The 15155-nt window shown below is 37.1% G+C and overlaps 1 protein-coding gene across 1 annotated transcript in view; it reads right to left on the bottom strand.

Annotated features, from left to right (window-relative positions):
- The window catches only part of DOCK2 (dedicator of cytokinesis 2), a 169785-nt gene that overhangs the window by 25036 nt on the left and 129594 nt on the right, over positions 1-15155 (bottom strand). Inside the window, exons 31-36 of the mRNA XM_082063591.1 lie at positions 13540-13640; positions 13388-13446; positions 13115-13263; positions 4531-4616; positions 1655-1811; positions 524-564 (exon numbers count right to left, since the gene is read on the bottom strand). Of these exons, the coding sequence (XP_081919717.1) occupies positions 524-564; positions 1655-1811; positions 4531-4616; positions 13115-13263; positions 13388-13446; positions 13540-13640 (593 nt within the window). The remainder of the gene's footprint in view (positions 1-523; positions 565-1654; positions 1812-4530; positions 4617-13114; positions 13264-13387; positions 13447-13539; positions 13641-15155) is intronic.

The following is a 15155-nucleotide window of genomic DNA, read 5'->3' on the forward strand; positions in this document are numbered from 1 at the left end:
ACAGCAAGATTTGCTGCAGCTCGTATGCAAAACCGCTGGAGACCTGTCACATCTGAAAGAATTTGCCAGTACAGCTATAGCTCTTACAGAAAAACACCTTCCTAGTAATTCTGCACTGCATGTAGTGTTGCATATTTAAAGAGACTTGGCAGACTGCACAATTCTACAAAACTCAAATGTTTTTTCTACCATTCTAAATTTATGACACACCCTCCCTCGAGCCTCAAATCTAGCAGTATTTTCTTTCTTTAAAACAATAGACAACGAATGTTGAGTGATCAACTAAAAGCTGATTCTTCGGGGAAAAAAGTGCACCTGCTGAATACATATGATTGATTCCAAATCACTGAAGGTTAATCAAACAATGGAATAAGAATATAAACAATGCCAGGGCTACAACAGCATCACTGTGGACAGTAGCTAACAATAACCAATAGAAATTCAAGTACAATAATAAAACCAAAATACATAAGAGAATATTATTCCTCTCTCCAAAACAGATCCAACAGAACAACTGCCATACCTGATATACATCTCTTCACGGTTAATGTCCTTGTAGAAATTCTAGGGACACAAACATTTAAAAGTTATCTCCTAATGTCTTTTATTAAAACACAAGAAAAAAAATATGCTGAGGTTTTGCTTTTCTTGCTAGCTGGACAGCACAAGAAATATTCTTTACAGGCTACCTTAAGTTTAAACCTGGCATTACTACTTCAATTAATATTTTAATTATTTATTAGTGTGTGTTATTATTATACATGGGTATAGTTCTCCTAGTTCACTACTGAAATCATTAGTGCAAGTTTTTCTGTTGAAGAAGAGGGAATCATGATTATTCAAATGCATTAACATAATAAACTGCATATTTTGGCTACAATTGATGGCCAGAAAAGCAGGTGGTATTTATTGAGGTTGATATGTAACACTGCTGTGCAAAACCTCTGAAGGGGCTAATTCCAGGAATAAAGCCCATTTTTGTCACCATAACACTTCTGCAGGTATATGAGTTACAGGCTGTGCTAAATGTATGACAGGAATTGTCTCCTGAAGAGCTGCAGAAATTTATACCACACTGCACAGCGATTACTGAGGAACAGAGTGTGTGATTACAACACATATTAATCATGTTCTCTTTCCAGCCTTCAAAGCTGATGAAAGTTCCTCTTCAGCTTCAAGGAATCTCTAGATGAGATATCCTCATTACAAAATAGGAAGAGAAAAAAGACACGGTGGCCTAGAACCAGATCAGAATATAAAATCTTGACAACTTACTGCAAGCATAACTTGCAGATTTCTTTCCCAGATTTAAAACCCCTGATTGCTGATTTGCTACAGCAGCAGGTAGGTCAGTTCTTCATGCAAAACTTGACTCTGGCAAATGCCTATCAAAAGGTCAAGGCACGTGACCAGTAGAGTTCCTTATTTATGCACAGAATCAACATGGAAAACATAAAACCAAACCCACAGACCTGAGTGGACGTTGCTTTCAGGTTTGTGCATATAGCCATGCAAACAGATACAAAAATCTCTTGCCTCAGAGTTTAAATCACTACTGAGCATTGTTGACCACTCCTGTCCCCAGGAAGATTTACCTTCATCTTCAGTAAATGGATTCTAATGTTCTTCCCAATTCTCACAAGCAAGAACATACCAGTAAGTTGACAGTGCAGCTCATGCGGTTGTCCTTGCTTTCATCATTCATCACCGTTCGGTAATCCAGCAGTTTCTCCAAGAGGCCTTTAACCAGGCTGACAAAACTTTCAACCAAGGTACAAATGCCGGGATGCTGACATGCGCATTCTGTAAGACTGCAAAAACACACACAAAAAACGTTATTACAATACTATGAAAAGTAGTGGTCCAGCAACTGAAAAACTGTTTGGATCTGAAAGAAAATACTGAATTAGGGCTAAAGCAACTGCAGAATGCACTGGAAATTCCCTTTGTGGGCTGGTAGCTTAGATATCTAGAAGACAGATGGGATATAAATCAAAAGGAAAAACATGAAACATTTAGTTTTCCTGTCTGAAAATGACTTCCAGTTCAAGGTATACCCACCACTTCAGAAAGGAGCAACCTGCATCTGTGATATAACAAACTCAAGTCTTTGGAATGCCACACTATTGCAATAAACATTAGACCTTCCTTTCCTCTATTGCTGTACAACGTAAAATGTGATATTTATTTCTTTCTCTTTGTGCAGTTAGGTGTAAGTAGAAAGTTCAAACTAACATAAATTTTCAGCCAAGAAAGATATTCATGAATAAGATCTCACCAGAGCAATTTGCCCTTGAGAAATAAGCAAAAACAAACTTTCTGCAGATTAAAAAAGCAGCTATTTTTCTTTTGATAAAAATATAGGAAAGTGAGTTTTATACACCATCATCATCAGATTCCAATTTACATAAACAAAATATTAGCATATGTTGTTTCTATAAAGCACTGAAGTGATTTAGGAGTAGGTATTTCACATTACTATCATTGCTTCATTTTCAAAGTTTGACTGTTTAAACATTATGAAGTGATTACCAGCATCTCATTAAGGATTATTTTCTCTCTTTGGTTAAGAACTTCTCCTTAGCATTCTGGTTTTGAATTGGCATTCCATCTGACAAACGGCATTTTTTTATATACGTTGACATAAAGCACAAGCTTTTGCTGGGTCTCAGCCAGAATACAGCACAGAACTCCAGTCACTGAAGAAAGGCAAACTGGAGTACACGTAGAGGAGAACTACAACATGGACAGGAGAGAGGAAGACCTGTCTTGTGAGGGAAGATTTCAAAAGTAGTCTTGCTCAGCTTTATACAATAATCCCAATAAAAAGTATCCCTAAAACTTCAGAATATTTTTTTCCCCCAGGAGGGAGCAAGAAAATTCTGAATTTTTAAACAGAGTTTGCAAAAAAAAACAAAACAAAACAAAACAAAAAAAAAACCAAAAAACAAAAAAAAACCCTATAAGTTTTAGAATAAAAAAATATTTTCAATAAAGCTTGAGAAAATAACTTCATAACATGGGCCACTGCAATGATGGGGAACTGGAAAGCTTCCAAATGCTCTTTTCTATTGTGCCTACATTAGTAACTAAAATATGCCAGAACTCCTGAGCAGGAGGACAAGCGGCACAGCTTGAGTGTGGAAAAGTTGCCAGCAACCAGCCAGTGGGGCAAGTTGTGAGTACAGGGGGGAGCAGCAGCACACAAGACACTCACTGACTACGGCATTCAGGTGGCAACCAGAACTCTGCAGAACCGTGGACAGTTACAGGAAATTAGTTGAAGAAAATATGACCACATGAACAAGTCTGGAGCCCAATTTAACTGGGTGTCTATCTAGTTGGAACAGGGAGTTGGAGGCTTGAAATCCCTGCTTTGAAAGGTGTGAAGTAGGAAGATTTAAAAACAAATAAACAAAACCCCAGAAGAGAACAGGGTCCTATCACAGACAAATCACCAGCTTCTGCTTCAGCTGTCCCTCTACAGGCATAATTATACAGCTTCAAGGATGGAACAAAAAATATTATCTGGAAATAATATGAAGTGACATCCTTAGAAATGCGGCCCCCTTGAACTTGAAGTCTTGTAGAACATGGCAGAGTATCGAGAGGAAAAAACAGATAAGTCAAAGAAAGGAGGAGACCTTGGAAAGGCAGGAAGATCAAATGCTACATAGAATGATGAGACTATTGAACTGCACTGCTGAAAGATGGGGTTTAACTTGATGGGTACAAGTTCTCTAGAAAAATATTTGAATGCTGTGAACAGGACAAGTAAACAACGTCACGCAGCTCAGAAAAGGTAAACTTCAAAGGGTCTTATACACAAGATCTGAAGGAAGCTTTTCTCTTTGCATTGATGAAGTCTCAGCTTGAATATTCTCTCCATCTTTAAGGTAACATAGTATTTCAAAATAAATGTAGACATCGTAGCAATGTTCAGAAAACATTGCTTGTGATAAACTGAAATACTGGGTTGCTCCCCCTTAAGAGAAGACTGAAGGAAACTTGACAGCAACTTTCAAATTTGTCAAAAGCTGCTGCAAAGAGAAACAGAATAAATGATTCTTTGTGTCCCCTGTGGGTAAAACAAGAACTAATTGGCTTAAACTGAGGCAAGGCAGATTTAGTATGGATATTTGGAAAAAAAAAAAAAACAACAAAACAACTTACTAGCAGCAAGGAAAGTTTAGCACTGCAATAAATGTCTACTGTGTCAGCTGAATCCCCAGTATTGGAGATGATCAATTGTAGCAACAGTTCAGCCAGGCTTAGTGGTCCAGGCTTTGCAGCACTATTATTAGGAAACCTATGTACTTGCAAGGCCTGGTTTTGGTCATACCAAAAGCCAGGCTGAACACCTCTGCAGCACCTCTTCAGGCCTACTAAAATAGTGTGCTATTTCCAGTCCCTTCATAAAAATAGCTGCAAAGATTGTATTTTATTTTTAAGTGAGGTTACCAACTTGAGAAGTGGGAATAATAAGATAATGACACATCCTCTGGGCATTTATTCTCATGCACTACTTACATGGACTCAAACAACTGCATGTAGTGTTCATCCCCTCGCCCGCCTTCCACCTCGTGGTCCAACTTCAGAATTATTTCATTTTCAAACTAATAAAGAAAGAAAAATCAAAACACTGAGCAGATATCCAGAGGTCAAATGCATTTCAATATGGCATCAAAAGAATATCTTTGCAAAGTTATATCACATATTCCCCAGGGTTCAACGCTTGAATATATTCCAGTTGAATAATGCACATCTGACTATCTCCAGATACCTGTTTCTCAGTACAAACTGATAAAATAACCTGAGGAAACAGGCTTAACAGTGTCTTTGTTATGGGTTTTCATAGAACATCTCTAATTTAAAATGCAGGATTCCAAAGTAGAATCTCTTTCACCAAGATAAAATATGAACAATCCTATAGTATTCAACAGCTTATTTGTTAGTCCTACAGTCTGCAATTGCTATTTGTTAGGTCTATCTAGACCCTAATTAGGAAACAATGGCATATAAACAAAAACAGCAAACAAGCTGTTTTTGTAGTTAAACACAATTTTTTCCCCTCTACTGCATAATTTCTTCAGTTTTTCTTTACAGTTAGGACACCATGTCATTTGGAGCTATTAACAGCCTTATTTCTCTACTTGTAAGGTCCAAAAGTAAGGACCCAGTCATTCCCATCATGAGTTTCTCAAAGCTGGGTATCCAAAGATGTCATCTATATTGTTTACTTGCTGTTCCTGGTACACCCTGTAACAATCTCTCATATACTCTTCAGGTAGTTTTACATAATTAAGGAAAGGCATAACAGCTCATGATACTCAGAAAAAGATAAAGCCTATTTTCAAAGTTTGTCACACTGGTAAAGAAAAAGTTAGCTAAGAAACTCATGCTAAACTGAAAAATTGTTGTTCTAAACAGGCACGCAAATGATCAGTGATGACAGCTTGACATTTTAAAGTGTAATAAACTCCGGCAACATCTCTGTAGAATTTCTAGGTAATATACCATAGTAATAAACAATCACTTCTTAAAGAAATTGAAATACTTGTTGAATTACATTTTAACAATATTTTGCAGGATCATACCTTAATTATGTGAAACCTCTTTAAATATTATTGTGTTGTTGCAATATAAATATACAATTGTAATTTGCTTTACAATACATTATATATAGGCAACTGCTTTATAATTTTTAAAGGGTTAAGCCAATCTAACATGTTTTGATCAGAATTTTAATTAGTTTCCATATATTATGCAGGTGCATTCAGGTCTGGGAAATGAAAACCATGGCAACTATAATACATACATATGATTTGGTTTTCTTCTCCCCTTCCCAAGGACCTTAAGGCATTAAGATTTGCATGTTCTATAAATGTCCTCAAATAGTTGATACTTATGTAGTATACTTGCAAAAGAAATACAAGAAATTATTTTTTCCCTCAATATAAAATGAAAAATGTCAGTGGAATATGAAAAGAAAAAAAAAAAAAAAGAGCTTAATTCAGTTGGAAATCTACAGAGAGAGTTGCAAGGAAAATATACCCCTGTTAATGTTATGCAGAATATTAATTTTTGAACAAAATTACCGGGTGTACTAGCCTATTGTTGTCCTTCAGACATGATCAGGAACCAAAAAAAACCCCAAAACATTTCAAATAATTAAGCGTTTTAAAATAACTGATATATCAACCTTGGAAAACAGAAGAATAATTAAAATTAATGTAATGTAAAAATAATGCATGGTAGAAAATAACTGAATACAATAAGCTTAGCAGAAATAAATATTAAAATGTTGCAGATTTTAAGACGTTAAAAACAAATCCACTAAAACGCAGCCAGACCATTAGCATATTTTTTTCCAAGCTGCAAATATGATGCTGTGAAGACGCAGGTATCACTTTGCAGCTGTAGGGTGGAAAGAGCGCAGACAGGAGTCCAGCAGCAGCGGGGATCCCCTGCAGGCAGAGCCATCCTTCCCTCAGCCAGGCTGTGCCGGGACTGCCGGCTCAACACTTCTCCTCCCTGTTACCTACATCGGTTTGATCTTGTACTGTGCTCAGCCCTTCCTCAATTCCTTTTTCGCTACTAAGCCTCTTATCTGGTAATATTCTTTGATTCTTCATTCTTCAACATCTCTTTTGGCTTGTTGTATGAAAACTCTAGAATTTATAAAAGCATTCCAAGGTTGATCAGCTTGATTCCTAGTCTGGGCTTTTAGCGTTGCTGGAAGCTGCGACAAACCCATTCACCAGGCTGCCATTGCCTTTGGGTCTGCCCTGGGAAAGGGGGCGTGATGCACAAATCTCAAAGTCTTAGTGCAGCTGGAATCATTCTTTGTTCTCATCCAACTTACTGTATCATGTTCAGTTATCATCATATGAGAAAACAACTTGATACAGATTTGTAAAGAATCTGCATAGCTAGAGAATGACACGGTTTGAAGGCCAACACTTTATTAAACCTTTCTAATGCTGCTGTCAATGCCCTCTTCATGCAGTCACAACATGTCTCAATCCCTTCACCCCAAGATTTCTACTAAAATCCTTGAGTAAAATTTATATCTATGGATATTTACATAAAAATATGTATATTCATAAACATGTATATACATATATACTGGATATTTCATTGTTACACAGAGTACAGGGAGGTAGCAGAAAGGCAAGACTGCTTGTTTATGTTGTGTGTTTATTGCCCTATGAATCAACCATAGACATACTAAAAATGAAAGACCACTCATGCTCCAAGAGTAAGCACACACGCTAGTGAGAGAAGCACGCACAGGAGCGCAAATAGGAGACACTTGAAAAAAGCAGGAAGCAAGTCTAAAAGAGACTTCTCCAGTCGCTAAAGTAAAATTTGTGTCCCAGTAAGACTGAGCTTCAAATAAAAGAAACCTTGGCATAGCATTTTTCAAGAAGAGGTGGGAAAGATCTACCACGAGGTTCTAGACAAGCCATTATCACAACAAGAGGCACAGAGAAAGCGTTAGAAAACAGGAAGATCTTCATTAAAATAATGCTCTATTGCTTACATGGATATAATTATTAAAAGCACTGTAAAAATGACAGAGTTTACTACTGTACTAACAGCAAATTTTCATGTTTATCTTTCACACAAAATTTCACACAATTTTCAGTGTAATAATTCTGTCTTCTCCCTGAAGTGATTCTGTGTAATTGAGAGCTTGGGCAGACTGGGATCCAGATCATCCCATCAGGGAACTGGAAGCCTTCCATGGCAGGAAGAGTTACTATAGTATTTTATATGCGGTACTGTCAGATAACTGCAATGCAGTTATATCTCGTCATCAAATTGTTCATCTCTGAGCTGAAGAAGCCAGGCCCAAAGCTATGTATAAGAAGATAATTCTTCCCCTTAGAACACCAAGCAGGTCATGCACACCCTTCAGACTACTGTTGTAGAAGGTACAATTCTTCCAGATGTAGAGAACATGACATTCTAGCTCAAAACATGTCACTACATGTACTTCCTTTAAGCAGGTTGTAATTAAAACCCTCCACTCAGAAAAATTAATCAGCATTTTTAAATAACAAGGGCCAAGCATTCCTCATATTTCTCCAGAATATTTGATGTTCTTCCTTTTTTTCCTGAGATTTAGTTAATAGGACCAGCAAATGTCAAAGATCACTCATCACACAAACAACAAAAACCAGGTGCAGAAAATGAGGCAATACAGATGCACTCCTCTTTTCTCCAGAAGGGAGGGAGGAGGGAGCAATTTCAACCATTTCATATTTCTCTGACCAAGTCAGAACAGCAAAACCACAGCTGTAAATGTGAGAAACCAAAATTGTTCGTATGATCATAATGCAGCACCAGATATGCTTCCAACAGAAATATTTAAACACTTCACAGTGGTCAAGGTGATACACCAGAAACTGGGTACAAGTTGCGTGCACACTGTGCAATGGCACAGAGAGGCAACTTCTCCAGCTCAGCACCAGGTACAGCATATTTGAAGACGACAGAGTAGAAAAGCAGTGTTCACGATAACATGAACAACGCTGTTTTAAACAGACATAGAATCGTAAAAATATTCTGCTGCCTGGCCGAAGGGGAAAATGGAGAAAATACATTGCTATTTATCATCACTGAGATGCCTACATACAAAAGGTCATTGCAGAATGTGAATTTGCAAACCTGTATAGTACACACAGGAGAAACAATCCTAGCGGTGTAGGACTAACTGTGCAGAACTGAGCAGCATGTAGCCACCCAGCATTTCAATAGAAGTTTGTGGTAAATGCGTAATCTCTGTGGCACAGTGAACAGGATCTGGGCTGCTCCTCAAAATACTTAAAGACTTCAGATCTCCGAGTCCCCACTGAAGAACTACTTCCCAGAATGCTCTCAGAGAAAGCTATAAATTGTTCAGTAGAAACAACAATCCCATTTCTGATTTGAGCAGAAGGAAAGGACTACCACACTACTACTGTTTCTTAATTATTTTTAATAGGAGTGTCAAATAAGAGGGAACCTTATTTTTAATTCAGAGGCCACAAAGAATTTTGGTTTGTTAGGAGTACCAGTACTCTGTGATCCAGAACTACTCTACATCTACTTGCAGGTTTTGCTGCTCTAATATCAGCCCATTCTCTGTAACTAGCTAACGCATTAAAGAATGCCTGAGGAACAGTTTGTAGTACACCAACACCACAGAATGAAGAGCTATCATTGAAATATCCAGAAACAAACCAAAAAATAACTCCAGCTTGTCCAGGCTAAAAAATAAGTCTAAAGGGCTCAGAATTAATTTCTACGTGTATGTATTATAGTATGTATATTAGTGTATATATGTTTATTGGTAACACAGGTACACAGCAGTTTCAAGACGGGGCAATATTGAGCAAAACCATCTAATCCAGTCATTTTCTAGAGTTGAAGTCTGTGGACTTAATGCAGTAAGACAGAAATCTGTGAATACAGCGCAACTCAAGCACCAGTTAAAAATCATCCACCTCTGAAATCCTTCCTAGCACTTATTCAGCATGTAGAGAATTGATTACTTCTCTAAGTAATAATTTCACAGATGCTGGATCTGAACAAAAAAACCCTCTTCCTAAGCATCTTTCCTGCAGTTTCTCAACAAGCTGCAAAAAAGTCAGTTGCTTGCACCAAAATAAATAAAAAAGCTGGCAGAAATATAGAACAAAGTTTTAATGTGCCTGTGCCCACACTAAGTCCAGGAAAGGGTATTTCTTCTCTAACTTAAAGAGTGTGCCTAATTGTCATTGGCACCAATTTGGCTTTAAAACCACCTGCTTATCTATCCAATAGGTCTAAGAAATCTCCACGTCTCTGGACACACTTCAAAACCAAAGCACAAAACATAGGTTCTGCTAACGGGACGATCTCTCATCCTTCTGAAATCCTTACACAAAATAAAATTTTGAGAACTGAGAGCAAGAAATGTGAGTATTTACAGCAATAATGAATCACATGCGCTAGAGGAGCTTGCTGAGAGCACCTGTTTTCACTCATTTAGTAACCTTGTACAGCTGTTAGCTTCGAAAGGTACCAGACTCCAAGAGTTTCCCTAAGACCGAACATGTGTCCTCTCACCCGCCAGGAGGTGGGTGAGCCCGAATCAGCCTGTCCCTCAGCACTTTGTGCCACTGCCCAACAGTTGGGAAGGAAAGCCAGTAGAGAAACTTCCCCAGATGGCTTCAGCAATTGGTGGAACCAGTGAGAAATGCTAAATTAAAAATACCAAACAAGAACAGAATGACTTATTTGAATAAAAATAAAAATATCAATGAAATAGTCTTTCCTAAGCCAAGTTAAATCCTTAACAAATCCTTAACAAAACTATCAGCTAGAACAAATAGTACTAGTTTGCTTGATTATGTTTCTGTCTTCAGGAAGTCTTAAAACAAATGTACAACTGGATCTTTCAAGGAAAGATGGGTTGTCAACCTTTGGAGCATGGGATTCTTTTAACATCATGTGTCTGTCACAGAGGGAACTAGATTCCCTTTGCATTAGAAGGAAAAGGGGATGTATTTGCAGGAGTAGTTTTATCCACAGACACTGAATGTAAGTTGGATAAATTGCCTTTCCAAGATTCTTAGCTCTCTGAGCTGGTGAACAGACAGAACCTTGATAGCTAAAATTCGTAGATATTAATGGCTTCCTCCCTACATCTTCAATTAGAGTTAAAACTACAAGCTTATACAACATTTCTTCAGGGTGAATGGAGGTCACATGTACAAAGTTAAAGTAAGGATCATGAAGAAAATGCCCTATTACGCCATATACCTATGTATCCATTCCATTCCATTAAATATATCTGTGTACTATGTAATTCTTGAGATAACTAGAGGTGGAATTTTGTTTTCTCTGGGATTAGTTGACCTCCTAGAAATAGCTAAACAAAATCAAATTCCCACTTAGTAAATCTAAATAACTTTATATCCTTATTGCACATATATTATATACATAAAGCAGGACACAGCCTCCTGAGCTAGCACCAACATCGTGTGTGTGTCCACCCAGAACGGAGCGCTGCCCCACACCAGGGTAACAGATCCATCTTTCTGGTGAAGTCTATTAAACCATGTGGAAGGTACCAGACAAGCTCTGGTTCCTGTGCTGGTACAGACTCAACTAGTAAAGACAGCTCTTGTTTGCGCATTGTAAAAACATCTCTATGTGTTTTCCCATCTCTCATTAGAGAGGATGGCACTAGAAGTTAATTCTTTATTGTTAAAATTCAGCAAAATTATGTTTTAATTGAATGTCAGTCTAGGCTCCTGAGTGCCTAATGTAGTCTTGGAATAACATGTTAGCATTCTCCAAATTTTATACTAAACCTTTAAGGAAATATCATTTATAATACTAAATGCCAATTTGTATTTTTAAATTGTTCACTAGTGAAAGTTAGATTATATGTGTTTATCAAATAATTTTCCATACATACTACTTCTTTGCCTTTTCTAATTAAGACGGTAACAGTTTTAAGTAATAAAACTTAATGTGCCTTTCCTTTAAAATACATCTTTTAAAATACTTACCAGAATTGCCAAACTGACAGATGCAATTTTAAGAAATTTATCTTATCTACCTCATCCACGGGAAAGGAGAAAATAAAACCCACAATTCTTGACCACTAAATGATCACAACTTCTATAGCAGAACATTAGATTCCAATGAGACTCAACTGCCCAATTATGAAATAGTTTTAGTGCCATCTGACAAAAATTACCTCTTATTTTTAAGCTGCAGTAAAATGAATGTCCTTGTTCCTCAGCACTTAAAAAATATCATCTGCAACTTATTTATTGTAGCATAAGTGATTGAGGGGTCACCTAAGTGCCTGGTATCTTCCAGGCTCCTAAGCTGTTGTTCTTGCTAATCGCTCGGTATGACTGATGAGTTTTCAGGATTTTTGGTCTGTACAGATCTGTGCATCTCTCCCAAGAGATGAAGCATAAGCCAAGAGCAGGAAAACATTTTTAAGAAGGCAAACACAGGACTATTATGACACGGAGGGAACAGATGCACAGAAGCAAAGCGGTTTTTAATCTTGGCCTTGAACCAAAGACTTTGTACTGCGGAATACAGACCAAAATGGAAATTCCATCTGCTCGTGTATTCCACAGTTAGTCGACACAGAAATGCCCCACATGATTTAAAGTATTTAACATAGCTGGGTATATGAGTGACATATTTATATTTACCTTCTTTATGAATATCGAAGATATGACTCTTTGTTTGCCACTTACCATTACACAGATTGTTCTAAATGAATTATTTGTGTAACTACAAAGCCTGACTCCCCGATTTTAAAAGTGCTGGGAAAGGCAGTGTGCAAACACAGAATAAGGGAAGTCTGTGCCCAAAGAGCTTGCAGAGAATGGAAAAGCCAGCTAGGAAAGAATCGGACAGACACTGCCCAGGCACAACAAGATTCAGATTACATTGCCAAATGTCCTGTCCCACCAGCCCCATTTCTACTCTACCAAAAATATTTCATACTTGTGATTTAAAAATCCTTTTCAAAATTACTGTCAAAAATATTTTAGGAATGTCAGTTCTTCATAATGGTTATTTTTATCACAATAAATACTTAGACAAGTCATAGTTTCCAGAGAAATCTGACAATATATAATTAACTATTCACTGTTACTTTTGTCAGACATACTGTATTAAAAATTGGAAGTTTTGGCTTATAAATATCTAGGTCACAAGGAAGGGGTATCATAAAATGTTTAGATTAGAATGGAGCCTTAGAGGTCACTTAATTCTACCTGCTACTTAACCGAGGGCTGACTTCAATGTCATTTCTTCTTGCTCAGAACCTTACTCAGAAAAATTTTGAAAATTTCGATAAAGATCCTGCAACCTCCCTGGGCCCTTATTCCGGTGCCCATTGCTGTCACTGTGACGAAAGTTTTACTGAAGTCCAACTAAATCGCTCTGGAGAGCCTCTATTCACTTGCACAAGGGCTCTTCCTTTTGTTCTTCATATTTTTGATTTTACTTTGTGTAAGCAGAAAAGCCCACATAACAGATATTCACCAGAAAAAAAAAGACCACATCACCTTTTAACGAATTTTCACACAAGTATTTAACTTACCTTTTTGAATTCTCCTGTCCTTTGATATTCACAAAGCATCATGTCAAAGAAAATGGGGATTGTGGCTTTTCGTAGTTCAACTTCCGGAATAAGAGTCATTTCCAAGATGGGGCCAACCATCCCCGGAATAAAACAAATTTTATTCTGACCTGAAACAGAAATGCAAATTGTGTAGCCGCAATATTTCCAAAAGCACTTCATGTCAGATATTTTCCAACGAAACAAGCAATATGCTGTGGATTCGTTTACAATTAAGTTCATTTGCCTACTCACCAAGTTTGTACCACATGTCACGGATGGCAAAGCCAATTAAACGCCTCATATCTCCATATCTAGAAAAAAAAAAAAAAGAACTATGAAAGTATCTTTATCATCATTTAACTGCAAAATTAAAGACATCACCTGAAGTGCATGTTTTTGCTTACTTGTTCTGGATCTTGTTGTATTTTGCATGGGAAAAGTTCTCTAGCTGTAGTGAATCTTGGGTAATAAAAGCCACAGCCAAATGAAAATAGTTGTTCCACAGCTGTAAATTGAATATAAGGAAATTATAATAGTTTTGAGAAAAGCAGGAATAATATTAAACTATGCACAATGCTGAATAATTTATGAAACCAAATGATGCAAGCAACATGAGATTTTTATATTATAAAAAGATGTTCATCATTAGCATTATGCAATTAGCAGAAAAGCAAGAAAGATGAATTTTAATAACAACCACTACACATTTGCTCTTAATAACACAGCAGCTGAATAAATATTCCTAAAAAAGGATTCATATGAGATTCATTAGCTAACAGCATTAAACCACGAACCCAAGCAGGACTAGGGAAATCCATGACATGCCAGAGAATCTGAACAACCTGGAGCTAGAGGCACCCAGTGTAATTACACTGGATTTGTGAACTACTTCAAAAGGCATCTACTTTCTTCTCTTTGGATTCTAATTCAACATCGATTTGCGTGAAATTCCAATGTATTTTGTTAAGAGCTCTCTACATGAAATGAAGACAAAATACGTCTCTAAATAACTGCTATTAGCACTGAGTCATGTACTTGAACTAGGAGAACACCCCTTTATTTCCAGTGCACAGCCCTTCATTGCTGAAAGCAAATGGCTTGTTCTGCAGCCAATCCAAAGGGAGCACTTCTCTCATGTGCTAGAGATGAAAAGGGAAAAAAGAAACTTTGCTGGGAAACACAAATTCAAGGAAGTAAATACGATTTTCTGAAGCTTCTAAGCAGTCAGCAATGGCTTTAGACACTTGTCAAAACATTACTGCATCTAAAAATATGTCTGATAGGTACCAGGGAGACAGTAGAAAGGCAACAGTAAATGTATTTAGTGGGAATGTAAAGGATGGAAGCAAAACATAGAACATGATGAACTACAACCCTGTGTTGTGAACCCACACTAAATAGCCTAGAAATATAATGTTTCATCAAAACCTTAAGTGATCTGTGTCCTTTATAACCTGGAAAACTCTCTTGTGCACAAATAACCAGGAAAAACAAATAACACACAGAAACACACACATTTCCTATAATACAGAAAATTCTCAAGCGTCCTCTAGAATGTGAAGATCCTGCATTTATTTGATCCTCCCTTCGAGGTCCAAGTCCAGCTCTTCTCGCAGACTTGCTTATTTAAAAGCCCTCTGGAGGCTGTTTGTGTCTTTAGGTATTGCCGGGCCAGAGAGCCTGTTCCCCTCTGCAGATACTCGGCCTCATGGAGCATTTGCCCAAGACAATCACTCATCTGGTACATATTACACTACTCAGAGATGCTCTGAATTCACCCATATCTTCCACAGCCTTATTAAAAACTACATTTGAATATAAGCACTAGCAAGGCAGAAGGTTGTTTTGATTTGTTTTTCCCTTAATACAAGCATTTAAATTACATTCATATCTAATTTTTGACAATATATTAATAGTAGATACAAATTCAGGCCATTTTTTCTGCAGGTTAAAATTTGTTTATGCCTTCAAAGTCCTGTTTTCCTGCCTTATCAAAGATTTTAAAATATTAATTTGACCA

Source organism: Streptopelia decaocto (assembly GCF_964273445.1).
Source record: "Streptopelia decaocto genome assembly, chromosome: 12".
NCBI classification, from domain to species: Eukaryota; Metazoa; Chordata; class Aves; order Columbiformes; family Columbidae; genus Streptopelia; species Streptopelia decaocto.